This window comes from Bufo bufo, chromosome 5 (genome assembly GCF_905171765.1).
Source record: "Bufo bufo chromosome 5, aBufBuf1.1, whole genome shotgun sequence".
In the NCBI taxonomy this organism is placed as follows: Eukaryota; Metazoa; Chordata; class Amphibia; order Anura; family Bufonidae; genus Bufo; species Bufo bufo.
The window spans coordinates 72,242,165-72,259,303 of NC_053393.1; the positions used below are offsets into that span (position 1 = coordinate 72,242,165).

Consider the following 17,139-nt stretch of genomic DNA (forward strand, 5'->3'; position numbering starts at 1 on the left):
GTGCTCAGTTTGCATCAGTTTTGGGTCAGTTTCAACAGGTTTCAGTTATTTTTAACAGGAGGAAAAGTACAAAAGGCTGGGCATTTTGGCTGGGGCAACATAGCGATCATGGTCATGACGCCCAATGCTCTACCTAACATCATGTGTGGCGGTGCAGCCACTGAACTGAGTGGGGTCACAGCGCAACATCGCAAGTTACCACAACCCCAGAATGGTAAAGAAAAAGTGTAGTGACCAATATCTCCATGTAGCCCCAGCCTTACTCCTGTCAGAAATATCTAAAACCTGATGGAACTACACAAACTGAGCACAACTGATGCAGGAAATAACCCTTTCATAAAAATGGGGATTAAAGCAGATTTTTTCCCCCGTATTTTCTATTTTCTTTTCCACTGACAGAACAGAAGACACAATGTAATATGAACTTAGATGCTGCTTAATGGGAGGGGGGGGGGGGGGGGGGGGGGTAGGTTACTACCCTTCATTGAAGAGACTCAGTGGTGTATGGAGACTTATCCAGCATCTAGGACATCTCACCCAGCCTACCAGTACCCTGCTCTGCACTGATGAGGGGCAAGAAATGCGAAACAGCTGTCCACAAATGGACGTTTCTGGTTTGGCTGCTTTGATTTAATTAGCATTCATTTTTTTTCCATGTAACATTGCCTGAAAAAGATGTCTCCACACGTCTTTTTCCAGATTGTCCATAATTCAGAAGGCATGCAAATATAAATGTAATGCATGTGCAATATATGGACTATTGTCTGTCCATGGTTTAGTCACACTGGATAGAAAACATTCTCTCTGTAAATGACAGGCACTTTCACATACTTGTGGTCATTCTTGATGAATTACCATTATTGACAGCAGTGATTGGGATGCCATGTAATAGGGGTAACGCTGTCTGGATTCACCATCCATTGTCACTCCCTGCTCGGTGGGGAGTGTCCAGGGTCTATGGAGCAACTGGACAGGAGCTCAGAGCTCTCACATTGCATCTGCCAGAGGCTGGAGCTCAACAAACTTCCCTAGACAGATTTCTCCTACTGGCTTCATGCTCAGTACTGTGTGATCTAATGATGCTCCTAGGCTCAGGATCTGTGAGCTGCAGCAGAAGACCTTCAGATAACTGCATTACATGCATTCATACCCTCCTGGTGCTTCTTGTCATTGACTGCCAGGCTATAAATGCTCAACTGCCAAGATTTTTGACACAAAATGCTGGTAGAGCAACTGGATTAGACTCAGGGGTCCTGATCTGCTCTTTGAAAGAAGTAGAAAACATGGGGTATGAAAAACAGGCTTGGAAGACCAATGGAATGGATGTTGTTGATGCCACAAGAGGGGTTCCTCTCAATACCAGGAAGGGCTGCAAGAAGAGAAATGTAGACATGGAAGGTGTCTCCTCTACAGTACCAAAATCTGCTCTAAATGTAGATGTCTATTCTCTAAACGTCCATGACTCTCAAAGGCCAAGGAATGGTGGGCATCTTACTGCAGTGTTGCCAGCTTTGCCTCCAACTATTTCCACTCCTTACCCGACATCTCTTGTGCCAAAACCAATTCATGTTCTCTCCAGCTTTCCAGTTACTCCTGTGCTACCTCCTCTCACCTCCAAATATAGACCTGTTCGCTCTATTTACCCGCGAGCCATATCTTCATCCTACACCGTACGAGTCCCAGCAGGAGGAGCCCTTGGGGAAACCATATTTACCATTCTAGACAGGAGGTATCGGGCTAAATGGTTTGAAATCAGCTGGCCCTCCAACCCCCCGGTAAGGATAGAAAGTGGATCTGGACGGTTGTATCTAAGCCATAAATTGCAAGGTGGACAGACTGAGATACAAGTGAAAGTGCATAACCTGGAGCAAGGTAAGGAACAGGCATTGTGTCACCACTATATTCAGTTTCCAAACTGATAGTGGGAGAATGGGGAGTAGTAGGGAAAAAAATATGATAATCTTGACTCCATGGGGGAGATTTATCAAACTGGTGTAAAGTAGAACTGGCTTTGTTGTCCATAGCAACCAATCAGATTCCACCTTTCATTTTTCACAGCTCCTTTGAAAATGAAAGGAGGAATCTGATTGGCTGCTATGGGCAACTAAGCCAGTTCTATTTTACACCAGTTTGATAAATCTCCCCCCCCCCCCCCCCCCCATATCTGCAGTACTACTCATGTTTAACTGTAGATAATGGTTCAAAATCAGGCCGACAGGTTCCTTTTAACCCATAAAAAGGTTGATAGAAATTAAAATCTTACTTTTGTGTATTGCAAAAAAAAAAGTTATGGCTGTTATGACTATGAATGTGAGAAGGGCTGGCGAAGAGTTTGGGGGGCACACTGTTTGCCTGTATGGGGATCTGAAATTCCTGATGGCAGCCCTGTCTGTAGCCCGGACAACCTCATGGGTGGCAGAGGACACATCTCATGAAACCATATAACCTTACCAAAATAAATAATTAAAAGACACGAGACACTTTAGTGTGGAATAAATAGGCCGTGTTGCTTTATTTTTGGGGTTTTACCAAGTTATCATACCAATTTAGCAATAAATATCAATAAATAATCCAACCATAAAATATAAATAACTGAATAAATACTTAAATCTCATTAACTTTAGGGACCATTAAGTCCACCCAGCACGAGCTGGGTGACCGATCACCCCCAAAATAGGCAACACGACAATAAAAAAAGGAGGGAGGGCGGGGCGCTGCTCCTTGAAGGGTGCTCCACTGGAACTGACAGCTGATGACCGTGTGCTGTCACTTTTATCCATACAGATTTCCCGCTGAAAATGACAGCTGCCAATCAGCTGTCCAGCATTTTTCCCGCTTCAGAACAGCTGGCCAATCCTACAGCTGTTCCAAGCGCCACGTCTCTAGGCAGATCACCAGAAGGACCGGCCAAAACCGGATTCCTGTCAGGTAACCCTAAAATTGAAGGAAAAAGAAGTGGGCGGGGGGGGGGGGGGGGAGAGAAAATCCTACAAAACAGCATCATTAACAGAAACCTTACAATTGAAATAAAATAAAATCCAGTGCCCCTGCCACCATGTGTCCCCCCAAGCTATACGCTCTGGGGGGGGGGGCCTTCATTCTCCGAGTGGATGCAGTGACCTCACCAGGCGCATGGCCCAGAGGTGGACCCACAGACATTCATGGCATACCATGTAAATTTTCCATAAATTTCTGAGTTGGCAATACCCCTTTAAGAAAGAATTGAGACATGTTGGTCCTGTCTCTCTCAGAAAATGGAAAATCTTTTTGAAATAGATCCATCAGGACATAGGACACCAGCGCCAGTCCATGTTATCCAGGGGTGTTTGTAGATGCCTGGTGCACCTTGTGGCATGGTGGAGAGGCATGATGAGACCCAGGGCATTGGGCTAAACAGCCAGGTCACATGACCCTGGTGCCAGTTGCTAGCAATGCCACTGGTTGTCACCCAAATAAGGAAGGCTTATATCATTTGGATCAAAATACTCTTGGTATCAAATATAATTGATGAGATTTAGGAAACTGCCTAATATTGGTTGCCCATAGCAACCAATCACAGCACAGCTTTCATTTTGTATTCTGCTCTTGAATAATGAAAGCTGCGCTGTGATTGGTTGCTGTGGACAACACAGGCAGTTTTTCTTATAGACCGTTTTCATACATTTGCGACAGTTGTGCCGGTCAGATTTCACCTTTCTTTTTTTTCCCTATTTTAACAAATATATGGTTGCCACATACAGAACATGTGGGGTCCTGAAATATTCATAGTAACAATAGGAACCTCCATATATTGCAGACGACTACTATATATATATATATATATATTATACTGTGCTCATTCGTGTTAATTACTTTACACAGTTTAGTGTCGTCTGCAATGTATAGAAGACTTGGAAATGATAATGAAATAATGATATTCTCTAAAGAACTTAAAAAATTCATGAAATGTTCTTACTATGTTCAAATATTTCTCTTGAGTCGTGTTTGATGTGACTTTTTAGCCCTGCATCTGATGTTATCTGATGTATAAATGTAGCCGGAGCTCTGATGGCAGGGTATCGACAGGGGATCTGCCTTTAGGGAAGGTCTGAAAATTTAGTTCAAGGTTATCTGATTTGAGAAACCATTTATAAAGCACTTTACGAGGAGTAAACCCCACAGGGCACTGGTATTGGCTTATTTCATAATATGAACCAATTAAAATGGATTCTTGCAGGTTTAAAGGGAACCTGTCGCATTGTGCAGGACAATCTGCAGGCTGTATATTATAGAGCATGACATCACAACCGCAATACATAACATATCTATCTAACAACGAATTGTGGGTAAATACTCTGCAATGTTTAATAAGGGTAACATATGTACAGTTAATTAAAAATAAATAAATTCATGAAATGGTTCAGAATCATATGACCAAAATAACTAAATAATGAATTTCCAGGTATTCAATCAATGAACTCAACAATCCTTGGACCCTGTCCACCCGGCATTAGCTGGGCGACAAAGCCCCACTACAAAACATTGCAACAAGCAATGTCCTGTGAAATGAAACTGTGGAGGGAGCGCGCAGCCTGATGCACACTCATACAGAGAAGGCTGTCAGAATAGGACCACCCACCGGACTCCTAATCATAGAATGAGCAGGGAATTAAATAAATATATTGCAAGTAAGGCCTCATGCACATGACCATGTCCGTATTGCGGTCCATAAACCACAGATCTGCAAAATTCAGAGACCTTCCGTGTGCAGTCTGCATTTTTCTCACTCCCATCACTAGATATGACTATTCTTGTCCACAATATGCACAAGTATAGGGCACGTTGTATAATTTTCAAGACAGAGATATGGATGTGGGCTACACATAGATGTCATCCATGTGCTTTCCTTTTAAAAAAAAATATATATATGGTTGTTCTGTCCTCCTTATGTGTGAAGGTACATAGCTTGACAGACAGCTAAACCTTATCCAGGCAATGAATTGACAATGGAGTAACGTTCCAACTTTATCTTTATTGCAAGGATTTAAATCAGTGGTAAAACTTGGGAACAGAAAAAACAATGCGCTTACTAATGGGGTCTGACATATAGTAATGCATATACAAACACAGATGCATATCTAAACCAGAGCATGCTAACTATCTGCATAACAAGCATGGTCCCTAGCTGCTAACTATAAGCTGCTATAAAGGAGAGGAAAAGGATATGCAAAATACATAGGAAAACAGATGCAAAACAGGCTGTAATGTGGCTACGTGACATACCAGCGATGCTACTGTGAGCTTAGACGTAGAGGATGTCTCAGAGACTTCCAAGCCATGTGCTATCCTCATGCAGTGATGACTGTGAATGAAGAAAATGGCTGCTATGTGCAGGGATGATGAAGCTGAAGTAGACCAAACTTGTAGTGTGAAATACCTGCGATTGTATGTAAAACGGCCACTAGATGGTGCTGTACAATCCACAGATAATTATACAAAAAACATATTAACTATGTATGAAAGTTATGCATAAATTAACAATAAACTTGCTGAAGGCATGACACTGGATATTTGTCCTTATACTGGATATTTGCCCACAACACTAGGATTGGGGGGGGGGGGGGGGGTTTTTTTCAAAACTGATGTAAAGGAAATCTAGCCTAGTTGCCCATAGGAACCAATCAGATCCCACCTTTCATTTTTCAGAGCGCCTTAGGAAAATGAAAGTTGGAATTTGATTGGTTGCTAAGTGCAACTAAGCCAGTTTTCCATTGCACCAGTTTTCAGAAATCTCCCCCTATATTAATTATACTACCTGCAGATCAGATACCATGTTCAATATGATTGCCCTACGTAAATGGCTTTAAAGGGGTTCTCCCGGCTTGTACTATTGATGACCTATCCTCAGGATAGGTCATCAATATTAGATCGGCAGAGGTCCAACACCTGGCCACCCCTGCTATACAGGGAGTGCAGAATTATTAGGCAAGTTGTATTTTTGAGGATTAATTTTATTATTGAACAACAACCATGTTCTCAATGAACCCAAAAAACTCATTAATATCAAAGCTGAATATTTTTGGAAGTAGTTTTTAGTTTGTTTTTAGTTTTAGCTATTTTAGGGGGATATCTGTGTGTGCAGGTGACTATTACTGTGCATAATTATTAGGCAACTTAACAAAAAACAAATATATACCCATTTCAATTATTTATTTTTACCAGTGAAACCAATATAACATCTCAACATTCACAAATATACATTTCTGACATTCAAAAACAAAACAAAAACAAATCAGTGACCAATATAGCCACCTTTCTTTGCAAGGACACTCAAAAGCCTGCCATCCATGGATTCTGTCAGTGTTTTGATCTGTTCACCATCAACATTGCGTGCAGCAGCAACCACAGCCTCCCAGACACTGTTCAGAGAGGTGTACTGTTTTCCCTCTTTGTAAATCTCACATTTGATGATGGACCACAGGTTCTCAATGGGGTTCAGATCAGGTGAACAAGGAGGCCATGTCATTAGATTTTCTTCTTTTATACCCTTTCTTGCCAGCCACGCTGTGGAGTACTTGGACGCGTGTGATGGAGCATTGTCCTGCATGAAAATCATGTTTTTCTTGAAGGATGCAGACTTCTTCCTGTACCACTGCTTGAAGAAGGTGTCTTCCAGAAACTGGCAGTAGGACTGGGAGTTGAGCTTGACTCCATCCTCAACCCGAAAAGGCCCCACAAGCTCATCTTTGATGATACCAGCCCAAACCAGTACTCCACCTCCACCTTGCTGGCGTCTGAGTCGGACTGGAGCTCTCTGCCCTTTACCAATCCAGCCACGGGCCCATCCATCTGGCCCATCAAGACTCACTCTCATTTCATCAGTCCATAAAACCTTAGAAAAATCAGTCTTGACGTTTCAGCTTGTGTGTCTTGTTCAGTGGTGGTCGTCTTTCAGCCTTTCTTACCTTGGCCATGTCTCTAAGTATTGCACACCTTGTGCTTTTGGGCACTCCAGTGATGTTGCAGCTCTGAAATATGGCCAAACTGGTGGCAAGTGGCATCTTGGCAGCTGCACGCTTGACTTTTCTCAGTTCATGGGCAGTTATTTTGCGCCTTGGTTTTTCCACACGTTTCTTGCGACCCTGTTGACTATTTTGAATGAAACACTTGATTGTTCGATGATCACGCTTCAGAAGCTTTGCAATTTTAAGAGTGCTGCATCCCTCTGCAAGATATCTCACTATTTTTGACTTTTCTGAGCCTGTCAAGTCCTTCTTTTGACCCATTTTGCCAAAGGAAAGGAAGTTGCCTAATAATTATGCACACCTAATATAGGGTGTTGATGTCATTAGACCACACCCCTTCTCATTACAGAGATGCACATCACCTAATATGCTTAATTGGTAGTAGGCTTTCGAGCCTATACAGCTTGGAGTAAGACAACATGCATAAAGAGGATGATGTGGTCAAAATACTCATTTGCCTAATAATTCTGCACGCAGTGTATATATAGAGATGGGAGCTGGAAGCAAAAGGCTGTATACAATATGTAGTGGTCATGTCAGGGTACTGCAGCTCAGTACGCCAGCAGCAGAAATTACACAGTTGACACAGACTTCTGCTTCTGTATAGTTTCTGGTACTGCGGCTGAGTGAAACAGCTGATCGGTGGGGTTGCTAGTTGTCAGACCCCCAACGATGTGATATTGAAGACCTATCCTAAGGATCAGGGGCATAACTAGAAAAGGCTGGCCCCCTCCCACGGCTAGTCAAAACCGCTCATGCAATCTCCCACCCACCCAGTCAGAGGCGGATTGGCCATAGACTTTACAGGGAAATTTCCCAGTGGGCCGATGCCCAGGGGGCTGCCTGAGCCCTCCTCACGGCCGGCCAGTGGAAGTTTTTGGGGGTTAATTTTGTTCTGCTGGTGGCAGTATAATGTGATGGACTGTGGTATTTGGCTCAGTTAGGGTGGTATAATGTGCCACAATATGGTATTGCTATCCCTGCCCTGCATTCATTTGGATCCAACTACAAAACGGGGCCACTTTTAGTATTTTTTCCAGGGCCACTTTAAGTTCCCAGTCCACCCCTGCACCCAGTCATGTAAAAAATAAAAATGCACAGGACAGGAGGAAAAATCAAGACTCTACTTTCCAGCATACTGCCTGGGCCACCTTAGTCCCCCACACAGTAGTTATGCCCTCTTAGTGCCCCCCTTACAGTAGTGCTGCTGCTGCTTTAGTGACCCCCTTACAGTAGGGAAACTCCTATGGTGTTAATAAAATTAAAATAGCAATACTTACCCAGCTCAGTTCCCCTGATAAACGGAGCACATTGTGCTCTTCCCAACAGAAGGTGCAATGCACTGACATCATTGCACAAGCTGAGTTGAGCAGGAGAGCGAACAGGCCTCTCCTATTTAGCTCAGCAGGTGCAATTATGTCACTGCATTGCACCTGCCAGGAAGAACACAGGTTGGGGAATGAGGCCAGAGTCCTAATGGATGACAGATACAGTAGTCGGGCCCAAATTTCAGACCACAGTCTAGATGGGTCCCCCATTGAGGTGTCACCACGTGTTGCTGCTCTTTGGAGGGGATGGTAAAGCGTGGTGCACCCCAATGGGAAATAAGTCCAGAGAGTCAGGGTTTGTAATAAACCAGTGTGCTTCTTTACTGGAGGAACTCCAAAACAATACAGGCAAGGCACTGAGATGGCTTCTCCAGTCTCCTTCCTGGCAGAAGAATGTTTTGCACTGAGGAAAGGCCTTAGCTAGCTGTTCCTCTCTCTCACAAGGCTGGTACCCTGGCCAAAGGGCTGGTGGCCCAGGGTCTGTGACTCAGTCATCCGACTGGCCGTCTGGTCAAAGGGCTGGTGACCCAGAGTCTGTGTCGGAGTATTCCCATCTCAGCATCTTCTTCTGGTCACTCGTGCAGTCTAGCAAAGTTTCTTCTACTAAACACTGGTTCCTGTCTTCATACAACTAGGGGCTCTGACTGCTCTCCTTATATACAGTACAATTTCGAACTGAACTAGAACCTTCTAGAATGGAGAACTAGGACGGAGAAGCACAGTCTAAACAGCAACCATGTTGCAATTTCAGTTTGCCATAGACTTCTTTAGAGTTTCAAAACAAGTCTATGGGAATGACTAAGCAGTTTTTCCAGACATAATCAAGTCTTAAAGACGTAAACAACAGAGCTAAACTTGACAGTCAAAAGGTCAGTGTGTCTGTTTTTGTCCCCTCCAAAACTTTGCATAGTCCCTTATAGTAATTGTGGAAGATTTCACAGTGCATAGATAAATAATCCTAAAATCTCTCAGTATTAGCTGGCTGTCCTTTCCACAGGACAGTGCAGATATAGTGCAATAACAGTGCAAATGAATTGGATGTATTACAATAAACATATAAAATGTAGTTCAACAACAAAACAGTAGAAGTGTAAACAACGACATAAATCATAGTGTAAGTTAACCCTCCCAAGTGCACTAAAGTAGTGAGTTGATGCCTTTGCATAGTATCATTAGGGGCAAATGTCCACAAACATTCATAGTCCAAAGTGTCCTTGCTCCAGGGCAGTACACTCGCCTGGGAGTACACACGCACACAGTAATCATTACTGGCAAACGAGGCCCTACGGCTGCTATGGTGGTAGTTTTGACCCTGCTACGATGATAGGTCATCAATATCTGTAGCGCAGATAACCCCTTTAAATGCTTACAATTAACCTTGTGATACAGAATACAAGTAACACAGGGACAATTACTTCATGAAAAAAAGTTGTTCTTGAAATTCATGTGTGTTGATTCATCTGTTTGCAGATGGTGACTGGTATTTGTGCCACATAACCATTGTTGTTCCCCGAGAGGAGAGTCTGGAGTGGACCATGTACCCATTCCCGTACCTGGCTTGTGCGAACCTTGAAGCACCAAAAGGCACTTTTGTGTACCAGCTGTTGGCCCATTACTACAATGACGAGAGCTCTGGGGGTGGCATATCTTACCATCTCATGGAAGGTAACATCAAGCTGTATACTTAAGGAGTATGTGTCTATGGCATGTCTATGGCTCCCATGCAGACCTACATCCAATTAAAATACAAAAAAACATGTATATATAAGTCCTCCTATATTGAGTTATTAAAACTGTATTTCTGACTTTTTGGATTCTTTGCAGGTGGTGACCAGCGCTTCGAGGTGGATAAAGATACTGGAGTTATCAGTACAACTGGTTTATCGGTAATGTGGAACATGGAATATGCTCTCACAGTTCAGGCCACCGATAAACACGGAAAAAAGAGCCCATACGCGTCTATCTCCATCCTGGTTGGATTACGGCCACCGCAGTTTACCAATATGACTTACAGTCTGTATGTCCCAGAAAACACAGCCGTTGGGGAGAAGTAAGTAGAAACCTCAGTTTTGTGAATGTGTGTGTTATGTAAAGAAAAACAGATAGCCAAAGCCAGTCAGCTTCATGGACATTGCTCACAATAGGGGTCCATGGTGGGGGTGGGGTAAAACCCAGACTCATAGCATTGGAGGAGAGAAGAAATCCAGCAGCTCTTTTAGAATAAAAATCTAGGGGGTAATTTACTATCAGATATATGCCAGTTTTCTGGAGTGTATCTGGCACATATTGTGGTACAAAGGACCTTTGCGCCGCAATCTGAATCTTTTCCCCACTCACGCCAGCTCTAAAAAAGTGGGCGTGGCATGGGCAGAGAGGACGCCTGTTTTTGGTGTAGAAAATGGTCTAAATTTAAGCTATCAAGGAAGCTGGCTTACATTTAGACTGGCGGTGGATGCAACAAAGTTATGTAGAGACTGGCGCCTCTACATAACTTTGGTGGATCCAACGCCAGGGCAAGGGGTTATTAAGACCGGCATCTAAAACGCCGGTCCTAAGAAATGACCACCCTAGTTCTATATTGTGGTGTACAAATGGCAGATAGAATCAACTCGACACACTGCAAGTATGCTTGCGCAATTCAGGTGGCTGTAACCCTTCCTAATAGCTAGTTTTGATTCAACAGTCTGTAGTTTAAAGGGGTTTTGTCGAACTCCTATATTGATGACCTATTCTCAAGAAATGCATGGGACTGAGTTGCAACTAAGCCATGTGACCGATGAACGTGATGTCCCTAGGCTAGGAAGAGGCCACAGCCTGAGCTGATCGGCGGGGGTTCCGGTAATCAGACCCCCACAATTAGATATTCATAAATCCCAGAAAACCCCTTTAAATAGTATAGCTTTATCCTATTGAATAAAACCAAGGTGGACATGTGACTAGAGCAAGTAAGGTTATAATGTAATTAGTGTTGAGCGAATTAAAGACCACGAAGTGGACTTCAATGCGAATTTCAGGGAAAATTAGATTCACTGCAAAGCCGAATTTCCTCGGGCTTCGTGATAATGAATTGATTTTCCATGAAATGGGTTAAAACATTTTTTTATTCTTACCTCATCAATTTGAGCTCGAAGAGCAGTCCGCTGCCATCTTGATTGAATATCCTGAACAAAATCCTGTGCGGCGTGACGTACGACATCACCATGTCGGGTCTCTTGGTGACGTCATCACGGGCAACACAAGATTTCGCGCTGAATCTTTAATCAAGATGGTGGCCTCGCTGAAACGGATAAAGTAAGTATGATTTTATAGACCTTTTTTTATTATCCACTTTAATATTAAACTCAGATGCCACAATCAACAATAAACGCGGCATCTGACGGCGTTCCCTGTCATTGCACCCACTACTTACAAAGAAGTGCGCTTAGTGGCAAAGTAATTTGTCAGGAAGCAAATTCTTTGGTAAAATTCGGCAAAACTTCGCTCATCGCTAAATGTAATACATACTGTAATTGTTGCGTAAGTGGATCTGGATCAACTGTGTCACTGGCACAAATCTGGCTTAGGGCTACTCCTACGAGCTTTATTTAACCTCTTATGTCCTGGTACTTAAGGACACAGGGCGTACAGGTACGTCCTGTATAGTTCCGATCACCGCCGCAAAATCAATCAGCAGGCACCCTGGGTCAATGCCGAGGGGGGTCCTGCGACCCCCCGTATCGGCGATCGCTGCAAACCGCAGGTCAATTCAGACCTGCGGTTTGCAGCGCTTTCGGAAGTTTCTGATCCCCGCGGTCCGTGAGCGCGGGGATCAGAAACTTCAAAATGCCTTTTTTTAACGTTTAACTGCAGCCCTGCAGCCCTCTTTGTGATGTGCCGGCGGGCGCAGCGCGGGGGGAGTGCGGGCGGTGCGATGGCCGAGCGGTTAGAAAGCTGCTTGAAACGGCTGACATCCTCACACAGATGTCACCCGTTTAACCCCTTCCATGCCGTGGTCCGTAGGGACCGCTGTATGGAAAGGGTTAACAGGGAGGGAGCTCCCTCCCTCTCCCATCCGGGGCTGCTGTGCCTTTTCAGCCCCCGATTCTTGACGGGATCACAGAGGGAGGGGGCCCCCCTCCCTCCCCATCACCCGCTGCTCTGTTGTGGCAGCGAGTAATGGTTACCATGGCAACCGGACGCCTTCACAGGCTTCCGGCTGTCCATGGTGCTGATCAAACTTCTGCTAAAGGCAGAAGTCTGATCAGACTAAGTAAAGTGAAAATACAGTACAGTTACAAGTGGGTCTGTGTAAAAAAAAAATGTTAAAAAGTGAAAAAAAAGTAGTAAATAAAAAAACATATTTGTCACTGATTAAAAATTTTAAAAATAAAATTCCCTACACATGTTTGATATCACCGCGTCCATAACGATCTGATCTATAAAATGGTCATGTTACTTTCCCTGCACAGTGAATGTCATAAAAAATTAAAAATAAAAACTATGATGAAATTGAAATTTTGCCCACCTTACTTCCCAAAAAAGGTAATAAAACTGATAAAAAAAAGTCGTATGTACGCCAAATTAGTACCAATCAAACCGTCACCTCATCCCGCAAAAAAATAGCCCCTACATGAGACAATGGCCCAAAAAATAAAAAAAACTATGGATCTCAGACTAAAACATAAATCTTTTTGTTTCAAAAATGCTTTTTTATGTTAAACGTAAAACAAAATTAAAAAGTAGACATATTAGGTATCGCCGCATCCGTAAGAACCTGCTCTATAAAAATACCACATGACCTAAACCCTGAGGTGAAGACCGTAAAAAAATTAAATAAAAAACGGTGTCAAAAAAGTTATTTTTTGTCACCTTACATCACATAAAATGTAATAGCAGGCGATCAAAAAGTCGTATGCCCCCCAAAATAGTGTCAATCTAACCGTCATCTCTTCCCGCAAAAATTATACCCAACCTGAGACAATCGCCTAAAAACTGAAAAAACTATGGCTCTCAGACTATCGAGACACTAAAACATGATTTGTGTAAAACATAAATAAAATAAAAAAAGGTATACATATTAGGTATCACCGCATCCGTAAGAACCTGCTCTATAAAAATAGCACATGATCTAACCTGTCAGATGAACGTTGTAAATAATAAAAAAATAAAAACGGTGCCAAAACAGCAATTTTTTGGCAAATTTTCCATTTTAATCCATTTTTCCCATAACAAAGCAAGGGTTAACAGCCAAACAAAACTCAATATTTATTGCCCTGATTCTGTAGTTTACATAAATGCCCCATATGTGGTTGTAAACTGCTGTACGGGCACACGGCAGGGCGCAGAAGGAAAGGAATGCCATATGGTTTTTGGAAGGCAGTTTTTGCTGGACTGGTTTTTTGACACCATGTCCCATTTGAAGCCCCCCTGATGCACCCCTAGAGTAGAAACTCCAAAAAGGGACCCCATTTAAGAAACTTCACCCCTCAAGGTATTAAAAACTGATTTTACAAACTTTGTTAACCCTTTAAGTGTTCCACAAGAGTTAAGGGCAAATGGAGATGAAATTTCAGAATTTCTATTTTTTGTTACCTTGCCTCACAAAATGTGTAATATAGAGCAACCAAAAATCATATGTACCCTAAAATAGTACCAAAAAAACTGCCTCCTTATCCCGTAGTTTCCAAAATGGGGTCACTTTTTTGGAGTTTCTATTCTAGGGGTGCATCAGGCGGCTTCAAATGGGACATGGTGTCTAAAAACCAATCCAGCAAAATCTGCCTTCCAGAAACCATATGGTGTTCCTTTTCTTCTGCGCCCTGCCGTGTGCCCGTACAGTAGATTACGACCAAATATGGGGTGTTTCTATAAACTACAGAATCAGGGCAATAAATATAGAATTTTGTTTGGCTGTTAACCTTTGCTTTGTTACAGGAAAAAATGGATTAAAATGGAAAATTTGCAAAAAAATTTAAATTCTGAAATTTCATCTCCATTTGCCAATAACTCTTGTTAACAAAGGGTTAACAAAGTTTTTAAAATCAGTTTTGAATACCTTGAGGGGTGTAGTTTCCAAAATGGGGTAATTTTGGGGTGGTTTCTATTATGTAAGCCTCACAAAGTGACTTCAGACCTGAACTGGTCCTTAAAAAGTGGGTTTTGGAAAATTTCTGAAAAATTTCAAGATTTGCTTCTAAACTTCTAAGCCTTGTAAGGTCCCCAAAAAATAAAATGGCATTCCCAAAATGATCCAAACATAAAGTAGATATATGGGGAATGTAAAGTAATAACTATTTTTGGAGGTATTACTATGTATTATAGAAGTAGAGAAATTGAAACTTGGAAATTTGCTAATTTTTTCAAACTTTTGGTAAATTTGGTATTTTTTTATAAATAAAAAATTATTTTTTTGGACTCCAGTACAATATGTGACGAAAAAACAATCTCAGAATGGCCTGGATAAGTAAAAGCGTTTTAAAGTTATTCACACATAAAGTGACACTGGTCAGATTTCCAAAAAATGGCCTGGTCCTTAAGGTGAAAATGAGCCCGGTCCATAAGGGGTTAAGTGGCCCATCATTCATAACTTCTAGCTGGAATAATAAAGGAATGGCACAACATAGTCATAAGAAAAGAGGCTCCAAAATTGTTATTACATGGGGAATGCAGGAGAGGTTCCTCTTTAAAATGGGTCCCCATTATATTGCCCAGTTTTACCAACTAGGATAGAAGAATCTGTTGTTTTCTCTTTTGCTTAGAGAGACAGAACCGACAGGTAATGAATATACATTTCAGATGTAACAGTATAGAAGATTAAATTGCTGCGCTATGGTCCTGCCATCCAGGATTATGATTATTTTCTGCATTGTTTCCCAGACAATTGTCAGTATAGCATTATGGTCGCCAGCAGGGGGTGCACTTCTGCTGATGCCTATAAATTTTGATTGGCAGAGCATACACACACGATAGAGTACAACAGGATAGCGGTCAGTACTGTATGTGTCAACCTATTGCTTGATAAAATGTGCACATGCCGCCAACCCCACAGTGTACCAATATCTTTAACCTTTATGGTCATTTATTCAGTCTAGAAACTCAAGTTTCTCCTCCTGTCATGCAGTTTATGTGAGCGACACCTTCCCTGAATAAATTTTATGCACATAGCCTTTTAAATTACCTTTAAAAAAATTAGCAAAACTTACAGATGTATTAAAGGGATTTTCCAAGACTTAAATATTGATGACCTATTCTCAGGATACGTTATCAGTATCTCATCGGTGGGAGTCTGACACCCGGGACCCCCGCTGATCAGCTGTTTTAGAAGGCACCAATGCTCGGAGTAGCGCTGCTGCCTTCACACAGCTTTTCCTAGGCCAAGTTAATGGGGCTAAGCTGCGATACCAAGCACAGTTAAAAAATCTCGGAAAATCCTTTTAAACAAGGTTCTCCACATATGGTTGCTTTTGTTGGCCCCTTTTCTCATAAAGATCCCCATATGCCACAAACACTCAACCAATTATATGGCTTTAGGTGCAATGTACGGCGCTGTGCTTGATATGCAGCAATAAGGCCGCGGCGCTCACAATAGCGCCGGTGCCTTCTCTAACAGCTGATCGGCTGGGGTCCCAGGTATTGGACCCCCATCGATCATACTGTATACTGATGACCTATCCTGAGCATAGGTCATCAGTATAAACATCTTAAAAAAACATTTTAAAAACAATAGAAAACTGACAATAAATTAAAACCAGTAAAAACACTGTAAAGATTTTTAAATGCAAAATGAATTGCTAAAATGCTAAATCTTTTTTTTTTTTTCTTGTAGAACGGCAGTGGTGGAAGCGGTGTCCTTTCAAGGCAAACCTATCACCTACACCATCCTAATGAATCCCAGTGGTCTGTTCAGCATTAACCAAGAGAGCGGGGAGCTGAGCCTGACTCGCGCTGTGGACTACGAGAGTGAACATCGTATTTATGACTTGCTGGTGAAAGCTCTGGAGACAGAGAGCGCACTCAGCAGTGTCACCGAGGTACCAGGGGGTGGTTGTAGTTATGGTGGCTTTGTTCCTCCCCGACACTCCCTGGGGCGGTTCACAGTGAAGGAGAGCGCTCCCTTGTTCTGTCAGGGCACACCCTGGTTTTGGGGGAGCCTCCTGCCTGGTGGTGGTTCAGGGTGCCCTTGGTGTTGGTTGGTATTGGGGTGCAAGGCAAGGTCCCCATGGAAAATGTGCAAAGGGACAATGCAATACTGTGGCAATGCAGGTGTTGGTCCATGCAATGGTGGGACCGGTTTTGCATCAAACAACCGTTCTTTACTTGCAATGGAGTACAGCAGTCAAAGTCTTTATCATGCATGGACCGGATCTTACATAGGTTGAAATTTCTATGGTTCTTGCCGTTCTAGGGGCTGCAAATGTGGCAGAAAGGCCTGGTTGTCTCCTCTCTTTGTCATTCTTCCAAAAAATGCACCTTCTCTCGCTGCTTCAGCCACAGGGATGCAATACATGTATCTCTATCTCTCAATCTCTTTACTTCTTTCAAAATGCACAACTAGGAGTACCCAACCTGGGGGTGTTGTCTCCTCCCCTGTGCACATGCATACTCAGTTCATCTAAGAGAGTGTATGTGTTCTATGAGGAGAGAATAAGGGTACATTCACACGACCGTAAAGCCTCATTCACACGTCTGTGTCCGTGCTCAAATCCATGGGCAGGTGGTCAGTGATGCATCCGTGAAGGATCTGTGTTGGGTCCATGTGTCTGTTTTTTGCTGTCCGTGTTGCATCCGTGTTTCACTGACACTAAACAGCTGAAAAATAATTTTAAAAG

At 42.8% G+C, this 17,139-nt stretch overlaps 1 protein-coding gene across 1 annotated transcript in view; it reads left to right on the plus strand.

Moving 5' to 3' along the window:
• The first annotated feature begins 1,283 nt into the window (after positions 1-1,283).
• LOC121002389 (neural-cadherin-like) overlaps positions 1,284-17,139 on the plus strand; it is a 117,264-nt gene continuing 101,408 nt past the window's right edge. Inside the window, exons 1-4 of the mRNA XM_040433850.1 lie at positions 1,284-1,872; positions 9,803-9,997; positions 10,157-10,382; positions 16,137-16,341. Coding sequence (XP_040289784.1) covers positions 1,284-1,872; positions 9,803-9,997; positions 10,157-10,382; positions 16,137-16,341 — 1,215 coding nt within the window. The remainder of the gene's footprint in view (positions 1,873-9,802; positions 9,998-10,156; positions 10,383-16,136; positions 16,342-17,139) is intronic.